The 21,191-nt window shown below is 41.1% G+C and overlaps 1 protein-coding gene across 1 annotated transcript in view; it reads left to right on the top strand.

The window, feature by feature from the left end:
* Positions 1–21,191, top strand: part of galnt9 (polypeptide N-acetylgalactosaminyltransferase 9) — an 80,348-nt gene that overhangs the window by 23,207 nt on the left and 35,950 nt on the right. The window contains exons 3-5 of the mRNA XM_069178425.1: positions 931–1,097; positions 8,045–8,219; positions 17,197–17,394. Coding sequence (XP_069034526.1) covers positions 931–1,097; positions 8,045–8,219; positions 17,197–17,394 — 540 coding nt within the window. The remainder of the gene's footprint in view (positions 1–930; positions 1,098–8,044; positions 8,220–17,196; positions 17,395–21,191) is intronic.

The raw sequence follows: 21,191 nt of genomic DNA, 5'->3' as shown, positions 1-21,191 counted from the left end.
TAAGGCTGATTTCTCAACCTGTCCATCTAGTAAACCTTTCCATGTAAACAGTTTGACTTTTCAAACAGGTGCAACTAATCATACTGATGATGCCTGCGTCCCATTTACTACAGCTGTGCCAGTTTCAGGGCATCCGGTTCATGCACAGGCTCACTGGCGCTGGAAATGAAGCAGAGCCATCGTTAATGTTATTAGTTACATCTGGGATTACTTCTGCCATGACGAGTCAAATGTCTGCTGTGAGAAATGCTGTGTTCAAATGCGGTCGTATTTACCTTGTACACGAGAAGAGTCCATATAAACGGCCCCGTCGTGTGGTATTCACAATGTCGGAGTTTGTCTTCATAAGTTAGATAACAGTCTATGTCTAAGGAAAATGTTGGTCTTCCCAACAGCCTCATCTTTTTCCTCTGTTCCTTTTGTATTTCCTGCATTATGTTACCCCCTGTTAACTTGCTAAATTGTTAGCGTCTGTGTCTTCTAGACACCGTCCACATTGCCGTTGCCTAGCAACGTTGTTTTTACGTCTTAACTACCTAAACGCCAGGCATACGGTGCACAGGACTTGCCATGTTGTAACCACGCGCTCCCGAGTTCCATTTGAACGCAGCATTGGTTTACACTGTTGCTGTCACACCGGGTCAAAGGTCACACAAAGGTCTTTGACGTGGCACCAAGAGTCCTTAGGGAGGTATAAGAGGGAGTTTCAGTGTCTGGCTCTTGCCTTATTTTTAACATACAGATATGACAGTGGTATTCATTTTTTTCATGTAATTTTCAGCAAGAGGGTAATGAAGGATATTTCCCAAACTATTCCCTTGATACATGACTAATCAGCTGTATCATCTAACTGCTCATATTGCTACAAAGCAAAATGCAATTGACCAGCAGTTTTATCACTGGCTAATAATTTTACATTGATCTCATCAGGTGTAAGCTGCTGACGTACTCAGAGGACCTTCCTCAGATCTCTGTGGTCTTCATCTTCGTGAACGAGGCGCTGTCAGTGATCCTGCGCTCCGTCCACAGCGTGGTCAACCACACACCGGCACACCTGCTCAAGGAGATCATTCTGGTGGACGACAACAGCGACAGCGGTAAGACCTTCTACAGCTTTGGTGATGGGATGGAAAACTTGAAAAACAATCACCACTTCTGAAATTACCTGCAAGCACTATTCTTTAGCTGCTGGCCTTTGATGTGCTCTGCGCTATATTAACTGGCGGTAGAAACAGAGATCTTCCCAGTTACTTCTATCTAATGCTGCAGGTTTGGTTTGGTCACCCTCTTCTGTCTTCCCTTGTGGAATGTGAACCAAACAATCATACACAAATGAGTTAGTGTTTTTTGACTCCATTCAGAGTCGTCAGTGTTTTTTTGTACACATCTTGGTGTATGTGTGTGTTTGTGCATGTGCGCCACAGCTTTCCGTGTTTGTTTGGATTCATGAGTAACAGTTGAAGGATGTAGAGCCCCTGAATGTGGAAACTTGAGCACCATCAGCTTAAATAAAAAAAAAAAAAGTGGAAAGAGAGGGGATGGGATTTGTCTCGTCCTTTTCCAAACTGCTACGTACGACTGTCTCCATGGCGATGTGGGCAAATCCTTCAGTTGCCTCTACACCGCGACGCCCACAGGAGCTGACGATGCACGGCTGCACGTCCCCCGAAAGCTTTCCTGTTTGGAGAGGGAGGGACAATGAACTAGATTCCTTACCACACTTGGCCCTCTTTCACTTGGCACAGAGTAACAAGCCTGCCTCCCTCAGGCTGACAGAGGAAAAGGGCGCATAAATAACATAGTGAAAGAAGGCAGAGCAGGAGTCACCGCTGGCAAGCCTGCGATCCCCACTGAAGCTCTAACTGCTTCCCAATAACAAGGGAGCCATGAACAGACAGGAATGGAAGATGACCCCTCCTCTCATTATATCAGTTTTCCTGACATAGATTTTTGAAGACCACCGTTTTCACTCTAAAGGCTGAAATATGTTCTGTGTTCAACTTTATTAGATTTTACCTCCCCTCTGTCCCATAAAATGTTATTGTTGCAAGAATGCATCCGAGACTCTGAAACACCATTTAGACTCAAACAAAAAGTCTGAAGTGGAATCTTCATGAAATTATTTCCGAACTAGTCGTAACTATTTATCTCTTATTGGCTAGACAGCTTAGAGACACTTTAAATAAGTTATAATTAATATTTTGATGTTAACAAAGACTTAGATATGTGTATGTGTAATGTGAAAGGTGCTGCTTGTATCGACTAAACCACATAAAATTTATTTTCAACTCTGAATTTCCCCTCAGCCCTACAGCGTTTTACTGTCTTTCAGCTCATTTTGATTTTCTGCCCTACCGTTTACTATTTTGGTTCACTCTCACTGCTCAGCAAAAGAGCTCTTGTTACCTCCAACCGGCAAAAAAAACATCAATGAAAGCATTTAGAAACACAGAAACGAACACCTGCACGATGAATAAATAAACTGTGCAAGATAAATTTTATTTAATTGCGCCTACATTTCCTGGTTTTATGCCGGTTTTGACAATGAGTAACCACAAAAAATGACATGACTGTCCTGATATTTAAATCATAAAGCTGGCACCCCATTCCCACTAATTAGACCTTAGAAATTCACGTTAATTGTCACAATAACACTCCAGGCATGAAAGCTGTCAAAAAATGTAACAAATTAAAAGTGATGTAAAAGCAGTAAACTTCATTGACATCGTGGTACACGGCTCTGAGGTGTTTTCACCGCCCATTTGCCTTGTGCATCTTTAATTCGAGTTCAGTTTCAGGTCATTATCACATCCGTCACGTGCTCTTACTGTATGTTTACCAACACTGATGAGCATTTGTGCAGATGTACGAGCTGTTTCTTGGGAACCGCTCTGCTGCGACATTAGACAATTAACATGCAGGCTGGACTGCTTGACCTTATCCGGATGGCTCTGTCTGTCCACGCTCATTTAAACCGTGCTCAGTGAGATGAGTGGAGGTGCAGCCGTGCACACTCCTGGTGTAATGAATCACGCACAGGAAGCATGTTTGCCTTGTCGCCGCGACATATTTCCTTTGCCGGGACAGCCGGTGACATTTATTGGTGGCTGAGAGGTTTATTCACAGCACCGGATCCAGCGGGCTGAACTGAAATTCCCATTCACACTGATGAGCTTTGGCTGGATGTATGAGCCTGGACGACTTCAGTTCATTGTTGTTCATGATGTTAGCAGCAAGGAAAGGCTTAATGAGCCCTACAGGATTCAATTCCAGCAAATACCACCACCAAATTGATAACTTAATGACTCATATAATGAAAACAGGATACAAACTGAGGACCAGTTGAGTACAGCTTGTAATTTTCATTTCAAGTGGAGATAAATTACTTTAAACATTCCATACATTACATCTGATTAAAGCTTCTGAACGGAAAATGTGCTCATTAACACAGAGCAGAAAACGAGTCTGACACGTTAAAAAAAAATTAAAACATATACTTTCTATTTACTGTTCAATGATCTTCATTTATTCTTCTTTCTGCTTACTTTTGATGGAGTGGGACTGACTCTTTAGCTGCAAGAAACAATTAATGACTAAGAACTTGTTTTATGCGGCGTGAAAACACCTTGTACGGTTTGGACTTTAGGACAAGCCATGGCTATGATCACCTATTCAACAAAAGAAGAAGAAAAGGAACCTAAATAGAATTAAAAAATTAGCTGCTGTAGCACATGGAGAGTAGGAGATAAAGTATGTGATTGTGAATTGGTCCAAAGAAGAAATCAAAACTTGAAATAATGCATAAAAATGCCAAATTTATAACTTATTTTGTGAGAGGACAATATGTGCTGGTAGTAATGCCATAATAATAATAATATTATCGGCTATTTACCAAATTGACAACAGGCCGACGTCAGATGCACGCCTGTCTACAAACCAATCAGTGTCAAGTAAAAGGGAGACATAGCCCACATACATGTAGGTGATGATGACAGAGGTACGTCACGCAAAATATTTTTGTGTCCTCACAAAAGTGCAATGTCAAAACCAAAAATACCCGGTCAAATGTCAACAATGTAACAAAAACATGAACCATGCATGTTAGTATATCACCTTGTAAAATTTCACATACAACATTTAGTCACTGCTTGCAGTCAGAAATCGGTGTGTATTTCTATGTACAAAGCAGGGAATTTGATCACTTAACATTAGTATTATTAATGGGTTGAAAGTGAAGAGGATGTGCCTTGAAAAGACAACAAGCAGAGAAAAAGAAGTTAATTCAGGTTAGAGAGTGTATCCCTGAGGGTTGTGTTCATAACTAATCTGTCAGTTATTCAGTCCAAATCAAACATAACGTTGACGGAGTAGAATTTTAACTAAAGCAGATCTACTGATGTTAACAGCAGGTCAAAGGTGGAGGAGTAAAAAAACGTGAACCAAATTACTATCGTGCTGCTTCCAATGAAAGCAGGAGCGGTGGATAACCTCCATATTGCTGACATGCCGTTGCACGCATTATTTCTGCAATGCACAGGCCTGCTGCCAAAGTGTTTCCCACTCACAGCGAAGAGCTGCTTTGTACTGTAACGCAGCATTTCAGTGGTATTCCTGAGTAGCTTAATGCCAGGATGACGAGGATCAGTTTAGTGTTGTCTAAAAAAAAAAAAAAAAAAAAAAAAAAAAAAATTAATTAATCATCACATTACTTGTGGTGAGACAGTTTGGTTTCTTCACTCGTCTGCTTGTGATCAATGAAAGCGATCAATTTCCAACCTGTTTCCAGACCAGTGTGTCTGAGGCGAGTCTATAAATCCACCATCAGAAGAATGTGGCCTGTGGTTTGTGTTGCAGAAGTGAATCTCTTTCCTGTGAAGGTGATCATTTTACAACACCAGACAAAAACACAACTGATGCTTAATCTTACAGGATCAGAATCACAAGAATTCACAGGAATGCGGGTTCATTTAAATAAAGGTACGCTGCCGCTTAGTGAGCACCTGGGAGGCGGCACGTGGGAGGCTTTGCAGCATGTAAGTGAATTTCACGGCTTTACCTCAGTTTGAATAATCAAAAGCGTGTTCATTACCTCCACCATCTATCCTTAACACATCAGCTTCCATAATCTCCCATGTGTCTGGAGGAGTTGATGGTGCTCCTTGTTCAGTCTAGTATGTAACCATTTAAATTCACAGCATGATGGTTACTTATTAATCCTCTGCTGTCAGTCCTTTAAAATGTATTCCCTGCTCCATAACTCTTCTCACATGGATGCCGTCCAATGTTTTTATTTGCTGTAGGATCAGGGGAAGTCCCATAACTTTCCTCCTTCCCAGCAAAGCCCAGTAATTATTACCCTCTAATAGCTTTTATTGTATCGTAGCTGCAGGATAGGCTGATGATGAAGGAGCACACGGTGCACCGGTTCAAAACCTGCAATGAGTGCAAACAGAAACGAAGCTACAAAAATGGCTGCTTCTTCAAAGCACCACACTGTACAGCTTGTAACAGTGATGGATCCTAATGGGAATACAGTAAAGATGAACCTTGTTATTCATAAATTATTTTACGTGACATTAGTGTTTAATGCACACAAACCTGCTCATTTGTAACCCACCACTTTGTAGGTTTTTAGAGCAAAGCATTCAAAGGAGATGAAAGAGGAAAGGTCTAACTCTGATGAGTCCGTCTCCCTCAGGATGGAGCACTAACTACCTTTTCAGAGACGTGTTGTCTTTTAAACTTTTGTGACTTTTTTCTCTTTTTTTCTTGTATTTTTGATGTTTTACTTTCAAACCGACATCATCTCAATTTCTGAGCTTGAAATGCTCTAACATCCTCTTTTCATATTAGACAGCAGTAGAAGAAGTAGTCAAATCATTTACTGACTAAAAGTACAGAAGAATTGGATTCATATTATTCTATTGTATTTGATACGTTGTTATTATTTGCTTTATTTTTAGATATTGATGCATCGTACATGTAGCATTTAACTGTTGTGGCAGGTGGAGCTACTTTTTTTATGCAGTTCAATAGTTTACTCCATTAATTGCCAACCTAGGTGCAAGTGTAACCAACCTCCACCAACCCACTCCATCGGAGGATAAATGTGGAGACAATGGCAGAAAATAAAATAAAATAAAACAGAAAACAAAGTTCTTCCTTGAAGTTCTTTACTTATTTGTAAAATAATGTCACCTCTTTGAGCCTCAAGTAGTTGTTTAAATGAAACTGTCTGAGAAGTTTGTAGGGGAAGTCACTCTTTGGAGGTGCTAGACGTCTGACATAAAAAGTGACAAGTGGCTCCAACTAGAAACTGTTTTATTTTGTGTGTGTGTGTGTGAGAGAGAAAGAGAGATGAGTCATAGGCCAAAAAGCTTATGGAACTAATGTTATACAATGCATTGTATTTTGTACGCTTTAAAACGAGCATCTTTTTTAATGTAAAATCATATTCTGCAAAACAAATCATAACTCTGAATTCCCCAAAATGCGGTGGGGTAATCACTGAAACTAAAAATACCTCCAGCTGCAAGCAGCATGTCTTCTAAAGCGTGGAGGGAAAATACACAGACCTGAGGAAAACATTCAAAATCCACGCAGAACACTGCAGTCGGGTCGCCAGCAGATTCAGACCCACTGCTAACCTCTGAGCCACCCTGCTGCCCATTTGTTAAACATGAGAGTAGCACAGAAATAGAAAATACCACATCCACAGGGAGAAATAGAAAGAAAAAACGTTCCAATGACTCAGTGGTTGCTTTAATTTAGTGCCAAATAGTAACACCTGTTTGCTTCAAGGGTCAGTGCTTCTGAATTCCCTTCTCTACCTGCAGCAGTCACCACCATATAGTGTGTTCAGACCTTCAGCTCCAAAAAAAACCAGAAACAGACTCCCGACATTCCTTCCACTCACTGCGTCTACTCTGTCACACAGACGGGGGGATTACACTTCCATATTTTTTTTTATACTTTCACTGGCTGATTAATGTTGCCAGCCAAAGTCAGAAGCTAGGTGTGGATGCTGTTCAGAGCCGGTGTGCCACAGGCGTCCTTATTAATCTCTTCCTCGGAAAGTGGAGCGCTCAGCAGTAACCTAGAGGAGAAGCTCAAACAGCCATCTATCCTCCAATGAAACACAGGCAGCAATTTGTGCAACTGGCTGTTTACCCGGCAAACTTTGTTTCTCGTCATGACAGCCAAGCTCATCTGCGAGAGAAGGAGGGAAGATGTTGTAATCCAGCTGGAATAAAGACATCAGCAGAGCATTAGACAGGGAGACTGTAGAGCATCCTGGATAGTAACCTTGAAACTTGTCTCATTTAGACGAATGGAATAAACACCGTCTTTATTGTCAGTCTTTATAGCGCCAAATCACAACACAGGTTACTAATATCGAGGGAAGGAGGAAACCTCCGACAGAACCAGGCTCAGAGGGCGGCCATCTGCCTCGACTGGTTCGGGTGACGGGAAGAGCAGAGAGGGAATAGGACAGCATAGGGACCCAGGACATGAACCTTGATGGGAACACTTTACAGTAAGGGTACATGAATTATCATTAATACGTCATGAATCGCCAGGAGGTAACATGAGTTCAAAATCTTTCAATCATGATCTCATGCATGAACAACACATGAATTAAAGTATTAACTAAGGTGAGAACATCATCAATGATTAGAATTTATTAAACATGATCACGATGACTTCTTTGCAATGATTCATTCCTGCATGAGATGATGAATAAAAGACTTCTTGATGATTTCATGAGGTATTAATGCATGAAGTAATTAAGGAATTCATGCATGAAGCCTTGATAATTCATTCACCCTGAAGTGAAGTGTTGCCACATCGTTTATGTGTAAAATATACATCCAAGGTATCAAATATCAAAACCTTTAATCTTCCTCTCGCCTCAGTTTGGTATCCTGTTCCTAAATCAATAGTCGGTTTCTAAACAAAACAGATTTCTCACCTTATTTTTTTCCTCACTTTGTCATTTGGGTGTCATCTAAAGGAGGTTTCTTCCTACTCTGCTCTCTTCCAGTGGAGCTGAAGTTCAACCTGGACCAGTATGTGAACAAACGCTACCCAGGGCTGGTGAAGATCGTGAGGAACAGCAAGCGGGAGGGCCTGATCCGAGCCAGAATACACGGCTGGAACGCGGCCACAGCCCCCGTCGTCGGGTTCTTTGATGCCCACGTCGAGTTCAACACGGGCTGGTAAGGAAAGGTCATGTTCAACACGACAAGGTCTGAGCTGTTTCTCTGTCCTCTCTCACCTTTGCCTTTGTACTTTGCTTTTTTATGTTTTTATTACGGCGGGATGTCGTGTTGGATTATTATCATTTAAATATGCAGTTTGGTCTGATCTTAGCATTTCGATACGACACCAGGCCAGGTTCAAACTGAGACAGCACTTTTCAGCAGAATGACCCTTATCATTAGTAAGGGTCTCTTGCATTTCCTTTTAGGTTGTGAGTAATGGGCTTTACTTAGAACTGACTACAAAGACATCCCAATTAAAATGCCCGTACCTGTCCAGGACACACACACACACACACACACACACACACACACACACACACACACACACACTTATGACGAGTGAGCGAGCCAGATGCTGTGAAAGGCGAGAGTGAGTGTAATTAAAGCGGCAGCTCGAATGTTGAGCATTTCGACATTATTTTACTTGCGGTCTCTGGGCTCATTTTGCGGTATGAAATTACTTCTGGGGGTCTCAGTCCAATGTCTGCCTGCTGCTTAAGTTTACCAGCAAACAAGTCACTCGAATAGATGTAATTGGCACCTTATTTGAGACTGTCATGTTGTAAGCGTTTGAAGATGAAGTGTAGCTTTTGTTCCCTGGGAAGCCGTCTGGGCGGCTGGAGGAGGACGAGGAGGGATGTAGGAGGATTGGTTAAAGCTTTAAAGTGTCTCTGTATGCAGTTCAGCCTTTCTCGCTATAGAGATGTGATGAATGTAAACAAATATGAATACATTATTTGGATAACCTGATTGACTCAACTTGTCACTTTCTGTTAGGGTTGTAACCCGAATGGGAACGCACGAAGGTCACATGCAATCCTCGACAATCAACACAACTCCCTCATTAGTGTGGTGACAAGTTGTCCAATCTGTGTTGAGGATACACTTTCAGAAAACCACAGCACTCCTTATATAACTCAGATCTTGGCTCTTAATCATCAGTTTGAGGCGTTTTGCTCGGTATCCAAGTATTCCAGCTTGTCGTTGCCTCCACTGTGTGAACAGGAACCGCTAGCAGCCGAAGCAACATTTTCCAAAATGTAATCAAAAGGTGAAAAACAGGATGTGTAGATTGGTACCTATAGGTTCATCCAGAGTTTCATCAGACTTCAGGACAAACACCGACTTATAGGTTTTATTTTTTTACTTCCCGCTCCAATTCTGCCAACAGACTTTTGATTTGACAGAAGACAGGAAGTGATGAACAGTCTCAAATAGGCATTTTTCATCAACACCTTGACTTTACTTTCATGTACTGTTTCCATAATCTCCTTTTAAAATGATGCAATATGTCCCAAAGAGGTATTATGGCCCCCCATTTAATTTGTTGATTACTATATAAATTTGTTTTTATAGGTTGCATACATAACCTCCACTGTAGTATATTACAGTGTAATTCTTCCCCACATAAACTGTTACACTGCTTTTATTTAAACTCTTTTTTTCCTTTATGACAGTAATCTTCATATAGAAATCAGGATTTACTATTTCATTAATTCACACAGATGTAGATATGTAGAGAAGTGAAAGAGGAAAACAATCTAACAATGAAAATGAAGCAGACTTGATGATTTCTAACCATTTTCAGTGGCCTTAAATACAGTTGTACAAATACCAAAAGAATAGAAATATTTTCATGAAGAATTCCTACAAAATGCTGCCGTGCTCACAGATCAAGTTTCACAAATTGCAAACATGAAAACAGGATCCTGATTCAAGGGTTTTTATTTTATTAGCTAGTGTATTATACAGTAGTAGACAATATTCACTATTCTCCTTTGGCTCATTAAGATAAAAAATTAAAGCACCAAAGGTCACAGACAACATGACCTTGACATGAAAAAAGCATAAACGTACTACCATGGGCCAAGAGATGATTTGATGAGCCCTGATTCACGGCATGAATGGGAGCAGCTCCCGAGGTTGTGCGAGACAGGTCACCCACCCAACAAGCAGCACTCAGGAAGAAAGCTGCATCATTGCCTATAGGTGCATTACTGATGATAATTGATACCCTGGTGGTTTCCTCATCTGTTTCCCTATCTGTTCTTACTCAGAAATAGACGTACCCTTCAAGCCCCCACACAACCCTCTCACCTCCGGATACGCTTCTTCCTCGTCAGCTATCGCGCTCTCTCACCACCACACTCCCTCCCCCCTGCATGTCGAGGCTGTGTCGGCATATTTCCTTTGAGTTAGCTCACCTGCTACACACCTCTCTTACCTCCCCCCCTACCCCCATATCACCTCCATCATCCTTTGACAACCTGCAGACATCCATTTTTTTTGTTTGTTTGTTTTGCTTCTTCTTCAGATTTGCTCTTGCATGGGGTTTTATTTACAGGAGTCGATGAAAAGTAGAGCAGAATCCCTGTGATTTTTCTGCAAGGGTAGAGGGATATAGCGATGGAGGAGATGACAGGCGTCTTGAAGAAGTTCGTGCTCGTGTTGCTTAGATTACATTGTGTGTGTGTGTGCGCATGCATTTATTATCTACTGTATGCCTGCGAATGTTCTGCACTCCTTTATTCAGATAGATTCACTCGTGGTATCGACACTTTCTATTTGTTTGAATAGAAAAAAGCCTATTTATCATCATATGATTATTCACCATTGCATATACAGTGATAAGTGAGATGGATGGTTCCTGTGGATGTTGTGGTGAGTCTCCCTCAATGACCTTGTGCAGACTGCCTGTGCATACTGAGCCAGAGACAATGCTGCCAGCTCTCAGCTGCAGCGCTGTGATTCATTGGCATGGTGTTACCCCTGGGGTGCGGTACATTTACAGCTGAAACATACTGCTAGTTCACATTATTGTTAAAGCAAACATAATTGTATCATACTGTATAGTTCACTTGATGGCTTCCCATTCCCTCACACCACGAGCAGTTTTCAACCGGAGCAGCGATGGAGTCTGCTTTAATATGACGATATGAAATCGTTGCCTGTTGTTAATGTGGTATTGCATCAGCTGAATGTTTACAGTCCATCTCCTCCAACACTTTATAACCATCCATTCCGAAGACAACGGTTGTCCATTGTGCTCCGAAGAGGACCCATTTCCCTCTGCATACGCTGTAAATAAACAGGATTGATAGCAGGAAATGGGAACGTGTTGTAATTAGGACCTGCTGTATGCCACACACCAGCCATGCGGCTGCAGAGAGGAGGCGCGGGGAAATTGATATTTATTTGTTTTTTTTAAGCCCCTGCACAGTTGCAATCTCAGGTTATTAACGATTAATGATTAGCAGTGTAGCAGCTGCTCCATGCTGAGTGTGTGCTGGAGATAAGATTGTCATTGCAGGGAGTTTGTAATGAAATACATGCCTCAGAAGGCAACACTTTGATGAATGTTGAACGCTCCGCTGCTATGTGACCTGGTGAGTGTTTCTAAGAACAAGACAAACTGGTGGAATTCATAAAAGAAAGACAGGAATAAAAATCATCCTCCGCCTCCTGTAATTATAAAATATGTAATATTTGTCACATTTATATTTGATATTGCCTCTTTTGTTAATATCACGAAGCTCTGTCTGCTTATTATGCCATGCAGGTGCAGTGGTATTAGATTAAATTCAGTGGTACATAAATTCCAGAGTTCTCAAAGGCTAAGGAATTATTTTTTCTTTTTTCAAAAGTAAGTCATGTTTTTCTTCTCGTTCACAGTGTCTGGCAGTGGCTCAGTGTTTATATCTGTCTGGATATGAGAAAAGAGGCTGCAGCCATACTGAGTGCTTCACAGAGCACCGATCCAGGCAGACCTCCAAAATCACAGAAAAGACAGGGATTTATGCCGCTTTTACGTTTGTATCATATCAGCCACATCCTCAGCAAATGCCTTTAGAAGTACTGTGGAATCTAACAGTGCACCTTTACAAACCTTTTCCAGGTCATGTTTCACCATCCCGCTATCTACTTCAGAAAAAGCCCAGACGCCATAATGAAATGAAATTCTGTGTGCCTACTTTTACCTGTACTTAAATTTTGCACCTTTCATGGGAGGCTGGAGACTCGCCAATATTAATGTGTGCTCTACATGTACATGTCTGAGCTGCTCTGTGGAAAAAGCCAGGCGGAAGGACTGTGGACGGCCACACAGTTACAGATTTAATGTGCTTAAATACGGCTCCGAGGCTCTGCAGGATTAGAGTCTGCATCGTGCACACACAGCAAACACAAATTAACACTGTCAGACTTTATTTTAACACTTTCATATTGTCTAAATGGATCCACACTGCAATGTAAGTTTAACTCTTTTTAAAGTGTTGGTGGTGATTAACACTTTTTGAGGGTTATCATTGACTTAGAATCCACAAAACAGTGTCAGCTGTTCTCAGCACTGGTGTGCATTGTTGAATGAAATCTATTATTAAATACTGTTTTATACAACTTTCTTACAAAAAAAGGCCTGTCATATATAATGACGACATTTAACACAACAAGCTTTTATTATTTGTTTATGGAATTAAATGATTGGTAATCCTCATCATCATAAATTAACAAGAATAAAAGTAAATAATGTGTTGGCAAGTAGATTTTTGTAGAAATCAGAGAGCTCTGCAATACGTATTGATGTTAAATAACGGGCAGCATAGATGAACTTAACTGTTCAGGCGCCTTATTTATAAAACAATGTGTAGGATCCATACTAAATGTTGAAAAAAGCCCCAAAAAAAACAATAACAAATCCAGATCAATAAAACCGTGCGATTTTTGTGTGCAAAGTGGCGTATGCACCTTTTAGCCCCAGTTTTGTGCGTACGCAACGGTTACAAATAAGGCCCCTGAAGTGCAGTGGTTATTATTCGTTTTTGCAACACTTTTTTTTTTTCATCAATCAATCAAAACTTTAATTATATAGCACTTTTCATGGACTCTGGGTGCAGTTCGAAGTGCTGAACACATGATTGACAGGCCAATAATAAGACAGACAGTTAAAATTTAAATAATTTAAGAACTATTTAACAATTTTTGTTTGGCAGTTAACAGATTTCATTCAAATCCGAGTTAAATGAGTCTTTTGAAGGTTCCCCCAAACGCCAACTATCTAACTAAATTTCCTTTGGCTTTTTTGAACTTCTTCTCTGTTAAATTGTTCAAGACATTTATGACAATGCACTGAAATGACATTTTCCCTGCATGGGAACGTCACATGTTCTGCTGCATTAAGTCCAATGGAGAATTAAAGAAGATCTTATTTTAGGCAGTGAGGGCCCTGCCGCTCTTGGGGAATAATTCTGAGCGCAGTTAGATCCCATTATCTGATAATTCACTGCTTGAAAATCATTCCCAATTGGAGATCCATTAATCTGGAAAATTTTAATAAAAAATGCATCTCTCAAAGGGGAGAGCAGCAGGGCTTTTATGTCAGTGCTGGGCAAAGGTAGGACAGATAGTAAGACATCCGCTGAGGTCACTATTAAATCAGCAGATATAAATTAAGATTTTCCTGTGACATTTATCCCAGCCTCTGACACACCATTCTGTCTCTTTAATTCTCCAAAATGTGCATGCAGCCTGATATGAAGCTCCACAGAGGTATCAGCTATTATGAACGACAAACAGTGAGCCACAAGGAGTTAATAAATGAAAAGGGCCTTTTGCTTTAGTATGAATACAAGGAATGACATGGTGGAGTAAACGGCGATGGAGGTTGTCAACATGTATTCACAATATTGGATGAGTCATCACTGGAAGGAGGGGAAATCCTATTGTTTGTATGGAACTGAGTATCATTCGGTCCGATGTGGATGAATAACCCTCTGTATTATGCAGATGAAATGGCAGATACAGGAAGTGGGATGGCACAGGCTCATCTGTCAAAACCAGATGTGTCCTCATTTCCAGAGCGTCTCTTATCTTATCAGCCTCGCGGATTCCGGAGGTACAGAAGCTGCCGGCTGGGTTCGGACTTTTTAAGGTGCTCAAGGACACGGGGAGATGAATGGAAAAGGCTCTGATGACAGAGAGATCTGCTCTGTTCGGGAACGTAGAGGAAGATTCAGAAGCAGCAACACCTTTGCTAACTATGTCAAACTAACCAGGCCTCTCACAATACTGTCTTAGTGCTTCTACCAACCCTTGTTAGATGAATAAATGATGACTTTTACTATGTGCTACTCATATTTTACCCCAAACAGTTCACTGTGGATAAATTCCCTCTGTACTTTCTGTCCCCTACCTTCATGCGATAAGCAGTCATTTTGCTTTCCGAAGATAAATAGGTCTCACTTTTTGAAGAGAGGCAGACGGGATTCATGGCGAAGACAGAGAAAAGAGAGTCAGTGGGTGGGGGAGCTAGAGAGGAAGTTGGAGTGTGAGATACATTTATCACGTTATAATTGGAGCCTCTTTTTAAAATTTCGAAGTCTATCGTGTGAAGAGCTGAGCGCATGAGGAGTTGCTTTGAAGATTTGTTGGAGATCATCTCTCAGCATGAGAAGATTATAAAAAATAGCTGGCACCAGAAGCACTTGAGTGTCGCTCTGCATCACAAGGAGCTCAAGACCATGATGCCGTTGGCAAGGACTTTGAATAGTTGAGGGAAGTTACGATACAGTATGACGCATTGATAAAAAACCATCCCAGTGACCGAGAGACGCAGGCGTCAAAATTCAACAATCATCTTGAATGGCATCACATTTCCTACAGCGGTAAGTGTAGTCTCTGAAGACCTTTTAACAAAACCGCTGTTACTGTACAGAATGAAGAGAACTTTAAAAATTGGAGAAAAACTGGGTTGATACTTTTACTTTGGATAATGTAAAATCTTGCCGGAGAGTTTTGGTCTGTGAAGGCATCTTCATCATTAATGATTACACCCATACATTTTGGGTAATAACTCATGTTCTTTATAGTTAGATAAGATGATTGACAGGCTAACACACTCATGTCTTTGTGTTAAGTATGTGGCTTTAGCCTGGAGACAATATGCTTCGCTTAACACAAAGAGAGGGATCAAGTTTAAACTGCTAGGCTTGCTTTGTCCAATGTTATAAGTAAGTGAAGTTTATTCGTAAAGCATCTTTTACATGAAAGGGTCAAAAGGTGCTTCTAAAATGTTTAAAAAAAACAAATAAATAATACAACAAACGAATGATGTACAAGCAACACAAGTTTAGACACCTAACAAGACAAACAAGTAAGATGCTACCCAAAGGTCTGAATAGGAATGTCTGAATAAATATTCCAAAGAGATAATGCAAACTCATCCCAAATGTTTTGGTGCGACCACCCAGAAGGCCCAGTCTTCATGCATCTTAAAACGAGTGTGAGGCACCACCAGCGATATGTGCTCTGAAAACCTGAGAGACCGACTAGAAGAGTAGGTCTGTAAAAGCTCTGCGATATACTAGTCTCCAGGTCGGAAAAGTGGAGCCAATGTGGAAGTACCTTAAAGTGCAATACCACAGAGGTCCACTAGGGTCTGGCTCCAAGAAACCTCTGGCTCCAGTAGACTCCCATTCAAAAAGCATCAACTTCTCTCATGAAATACATTTTTCTACAAGTCCTTTTGGTGTCATTAGCTAAGTTCTGCTGAGTTCTGTTGGTCCTTCTGAAAATAATTCCATAATTAATTAGATATTAGGCCTCAAAGAGAGGCATCTTTGGGGGGCGTGCTAGTTTGATTGACCTGCCTGGGGTGGAGTGACTGACTCATATAGGTAGTTGGGTCTTGTGTCCCTGGGTTAGATTCACCCATCACTCCTACCCAGCTCATCCAAGTATAGTCACTTCTGGCTCCAAAATGCCAGACAGGCTTCGAAACAGCAGTTTTCGAAACAATGTGTGGGTAGCTGCCTGATTAAACAAGACAAAAATACATTTAAAAACTGATTCTAAAACTGACAGGAAGCCAATGAAGATATTTTAACATTGGAGGAAGTAAGTAAGGAGAGTGCGTCTTAGAATGAATTAAAAGACATACAATAGTGTTTTAGAAAAATCAGCCTTCAGGCATTTGTATGATTTAAAGCATTCCTTCGTGTTTGTTTTAATCTTCCTAAAATCAGGTAAAAATGACAAGTTGTGGGTTCACAGTTTAGTGCGTCCAGTGACATCCTGGACTCTCACTTACAGCATGTAATATGCCATAAAAGCACTTTGTTGTAACTTAGTTGTAACTGACCCATTAAGGGCGACCCTTAGCCTGAAGATGTTTTGTGAATATGTGTTCTCCTTTTAATGTGTGACGGCCAAAGGAGCCCTGGAGCAAAAGCCATGAGACAAACATGGTGCGGACCGAGGCTGTCACACAGAAGAGAAAAAAAAGGGAGTAGACAGTTTTCCCAGGAGCAGATTAAGCGTCTCTTTTTCACCTGATGTGTTTTGCTTTAACGGGTTCCAACTCTTATCGAGTCTCTCGCTGGGATAAGTGTCACATTTTGACATTTCGTTTTCATGAGCAGAAGATGTAAAATATGATACAATATTACTTGTTATTCCACAGAAAAATTCATTTTGCATCACCCTCACATCGCGAACAGTGGAGGGAAGCGGATCCTGAAAATTGTTTTGAATGTTGAATAAATGCTGATTTGACAGACTGCATTGCCACTGAACACCCATGTAAATGTAACGATAGATGATAGACGATGTCTGCAGTCATGCGTGCTGCTGCTGCTGGCTGCGTTTTCTGAATCTTGACTAAAAACCTCTCTGTTCGCTATGTTTAAAAAGATATTTGGGTTGATTTCCTGCACATATGCTTTCACTTTACATTTGCATTCACTTCCATGATACCGCGGGTCATTCTTAACCAACATTGTTGCAATATTAATACTTCAAAACCTCCACAGGGCAAAATTTTAATATGCACGGCTCTATTATTTGCTCTGTAGCAGACTGTTCTCCCCTCACTCCTCACCTTCTGCATTCTTAATGCAGAAAATCGTCTCTTAACTCCCGTCTCTTTTCTTATCCAAAGGGCTGATCCGATTCTGACCCGGATGAAGGAGGATCACACCCGCATTATCCTGCCCGCCATAGACAACATCAAGTACAACACGTTCGAGGTGCAGCAGTATGCCAACGCCGCCCACGGCTACAACTGGGGTCTGTGGTGTATGTACATCATCCCTCCTCAGGAGTGGCTGGACAAGGGCGATGAGACGGCCCCTATCAGGTGAGGGCTTCAGCTGGGGGAACGGCGTCCATTATAGATGAGGATGTTTGATGAAATATGGATAGCCTCAGGATATGACTTATTCATGTGTGGAACCATCAAATTCAGGTGCTTTGCAGTCCGGTGTGCCACCCAAACACACAAACAGAGGCTGCCTGCAGAAAGCTGTCTAATTACCGTGATGAATATAATCATTTTGATGCAGGATCATGAGGCCATGGCGATGTGGTGTCATTAGTGTAATTGTGTGTTGAATATGAGCAGGGGATGCTATTATACAACCCCTGATTGGAGGACAGCACAGGGTTGTATTATGTTCATATACAGTCCTGGAAGTAGTTATGTGTGTCCTTGGTAAAATCCAATTGGAGTGAAGGAGGTTGGAGGTGGTTGGATGGAATAAACACAGGAGATTCACCAAGGAGAAGGGGTTTGAGTCAGTGAGAGAGCATAGATTTCTTTTAAGGATCGCCAGATACTCCCATCACATAAAATATTCAACTTACATGGAAAGCAACTTATGCGATGTACACAATGTTACTTACATAAAATTACTTATTTGAACCCAAACCATCATCTTTTCCGAAACATAATCAAGTAGTTTTAGTGGCTAAATCCAAAGAAATTGTGATTGTGACACCTTTAACCCAAACCCATCACTTTTTCCTGAACCTAACCACATTGTATTTGGTGCGTACACCTGAGTTACCTTGTTTGTATCTCTGAGATGCCAATGGACTGTGACAAAATGGCAGTATTTGATGCCCTGGGATGAAAATGGGTTGCATATTCCAATTAACATCTGGTTGGCCAAGTCAAGCTACAATATCACTAACTACTAAGTCCAAATGGTTAAACTGATCTGGAATGGTTGAAGCATTTCACTTCAGTTCTCTGTAACAGTTCTTTTGTGACTGATTAGGTAGGTTAGGTAGGTAGGTTAGGTAGTTACTTTATTAATCCCCTGAGATTAAAGAGAGTTTTGGACTGTGAGTGTTTTGTAGCTAGCCTGGTTTTACTCACCTTTTGACTTTTTGTCTGGAATCTCTGTTCACATGAAGGTCCACTCAGCCACTCTGAAGGGTGGACCAATCAGTGACAAGTGGTGGTGGCTAAGTGTTGTTGAAGTCAAGCTTTTGTTTCTAGCTGTAGTTCCAGTGATGGCAGCAGTGGTAGAGGGGGATGAAGTGATACGAACTGTTGTATCATTGTTGGAAGAGTTGAGGAGGAATTGAAGCGAGAACAATTCCTGAAATAAACAAAAACCTGTAGTGGTCATTCACCGACATGGTGTTGCACTCTGCTCACAATGTTTACAGCTTGGCGAGTTTTGACGCACAACATACATCATTTGGCGGTCAATGCTGATTGGTTAAAGGCTGCTCCAGCATTTTTTAAATTAACCCGAGGTCTACGTCCTTTAGGATGCAACGACTGGAAACAATCCGACTGAGTGTAGCCAGACCCATATATTCACACAGAGTCTGAGTCTGGTAATACCAGGATAATATTTAGCTGTATTGTTGTTTTTAAGTATGTTTTATAGAAAGTCTTTCAGGGTAAGTCAGCCCTCAAAGTGTTTTGGGAAATATAAATTCTTTATGACTGAAAACAGGTTCATTGCATCTTGAACCTCTTGAATACATCAAAGGACACCTTGAACATTTCATATGCTGCTTCACATGGATGAACTGTAACTCTGTAGGTGTTTGTTTTAATGTGGTGAAGCCAAAGGGAATGCAGAAGAGGAGCACAGGAGGTCAATCCAGAGCCAACATGAGGCAGCTTAGCTTTTCCTTTTCATCTTTTCCATATTCATGGGGCTGCTGGATTGCAAATGTTGCTGTGTGGTTGTTGCAATTTTTACTGCGACAGTATCAAATCTTGACTTCAGGATTGACTATAACAGCATTCGAAGGGAATATAAATGTAATCAGCCGTCCTGCACAGGAAGGTGAGGTGTCAGGGTCGGCGATAGAACAGCAGCTTTGATCTACCTTCTCTGTCTTGCTCAAGGACACTCCAGTAAAATGGAAACAACTGACTTGTGTTCTGAACACAGGTCATGTAGATAAAAGATAGCGTATCTACTGTGCTGCATGAGTCAGTGTTAAACATATGTTGTTAAACAGACAGTTAAATGAAGATTTGAGATGTGAAATGTGCCAACAGGGCTACATTTCAATGTGAACAAAAAAACAAAACAGAATCACATGCTTGAGATGAATTAGGACAACAAAACAAATGTTTTGAGTCGACCTGGTCCTGCTGTGAAATTGATCGGTAACTTGTCGGTTGATTGTAAACCAATGGGTAAATTGAACTTTGGCTGGAAACAGAATATGTTGATTTGTATCTCTTAAGGTCTCGGCTGCTGCATTTTAACCACACGCTACAAACATGAATGTCCTCTATCATACCGAGCACATAGATATTAACACATGCTGTTCGATTTTGAATTTCAAACCAGTTTCATTACCTCGCTCCGTCCAGCACAGGCAAGGCAATAACACTTTTATTTGATACTGCGTGGCTCATACGAACAAACAATATGATGACAATTTATACCGTGGACCTAAATATTGGATGTCTTATCAAAGCTCCGTGAAAATCCTGTATTTCTGAGTATCAGCTGCTAGATTTTGAGATGTAAGGAAGATAAGAGGAGAGTTTCAGACATTGCAGAGCTAGTTCGTTTTCCCTATCGACACTTTGCTGCAAATGGACAGATCGCCTCAAGGGCCGGCTGAAGTGTCGGTTGTGTGGATTTCTATTGGAAATCATTCTCCTGCTTGCTTCCTCAAGGTTTTCTGCCCATCAACAACAGAAGCTCTGTGACCCCTCAGAGCTCAGTCTCAAAGCCTTTTCTGGTTGTTTGGACACAGTCAACAACAAAGAGAGCAAAAAAGCATAAAAGACGACATAAAACCACCATATTCGAAGAGTACGGAGGATTGTAAGAGTTTTGAAGACCTGACAAAAATAGGCTTTGTTTGGGGACTGTTGTGATTATTAACAGGACAGAATAGGACGGTAGTGAGAAAGGGCACTAAGTGGTTCTGATGTGAGGACAGAAGCAGAAATTTTCAGCCAACATCACATGGAGTTGTTTCCTAAGTGGAAAGCTGTCCGTCTGGATGAGAGTGATGCTTTGTAGGAGATATCTGTGTCTGTCATCCATTGTGGCCTAAAGGACACCGTTTAAATCAGTTTTAGGCAAAGAAAATGTGAATATCAGACATGAATAATTAAGAGTCACGGACAGGACATGGTGTAGACAGACAAATAGAAGTATAAGTTTTGATGACATTGGTCTATAAATGAAGGAAATTACTTAAAAGAAACATTTCCTACATTTCCATATGACTTCAATCAACAAGGCTGTCACAGAATTTTAAAAATGACAGGTCAAAACAATCCTGATGTCTGTTTAAAAAAAACAGCTTTGTCTCTTCATCTGGTAGAGATGTGAGCAATTTTAAATGACAGTGTTTATCTTGCCTTATCATGCATATATGTATCAGATGTTCATACAGCAAGCAGGGGTCAGAGATAAAGGGGTGCGAGGGGCGGATGAGCCCTGCAGGCGGACCATCTGCACACTATAAATAACTAAACCTTGTGACATTAAAAGTCCACTAGAAGGTTCCACCCATCAATCTGTGATGTCTGATGGAGTCCAGAAGTTATGTGGTAGAAACCGTTTCTGGTTTGTTGAGAGTTGGTGTTGATGAAGAGAACTGGTGTTTTCTCCTCTGTGGCTGGTTCCTCTGTCCATGACTGACTGGGAATGAGTC

The sequence above is a fragment of the Embiotoca jacksoni genome, unplaced genomic scaffold, assembly GCF_022577435.1.
Source record: "Embiotoca jacksoni isolate LCO1_2020_lvr unplaced genomic scaffold, fEmbJac1.0.p SCAF_8, whole genome shotgun sequence".
Taxonomy (NCBI): domain Eukaryota; kingdom Metazoa; phylum Chordata; class Actinopteri; family Embiotocidae; genus Embiotoca; species Embiotoca jacksoni.
Note: the sequence above shows the minus strand (reverse complement) of the source record. Positions and strands in the feature narration are given on the sequence as shown.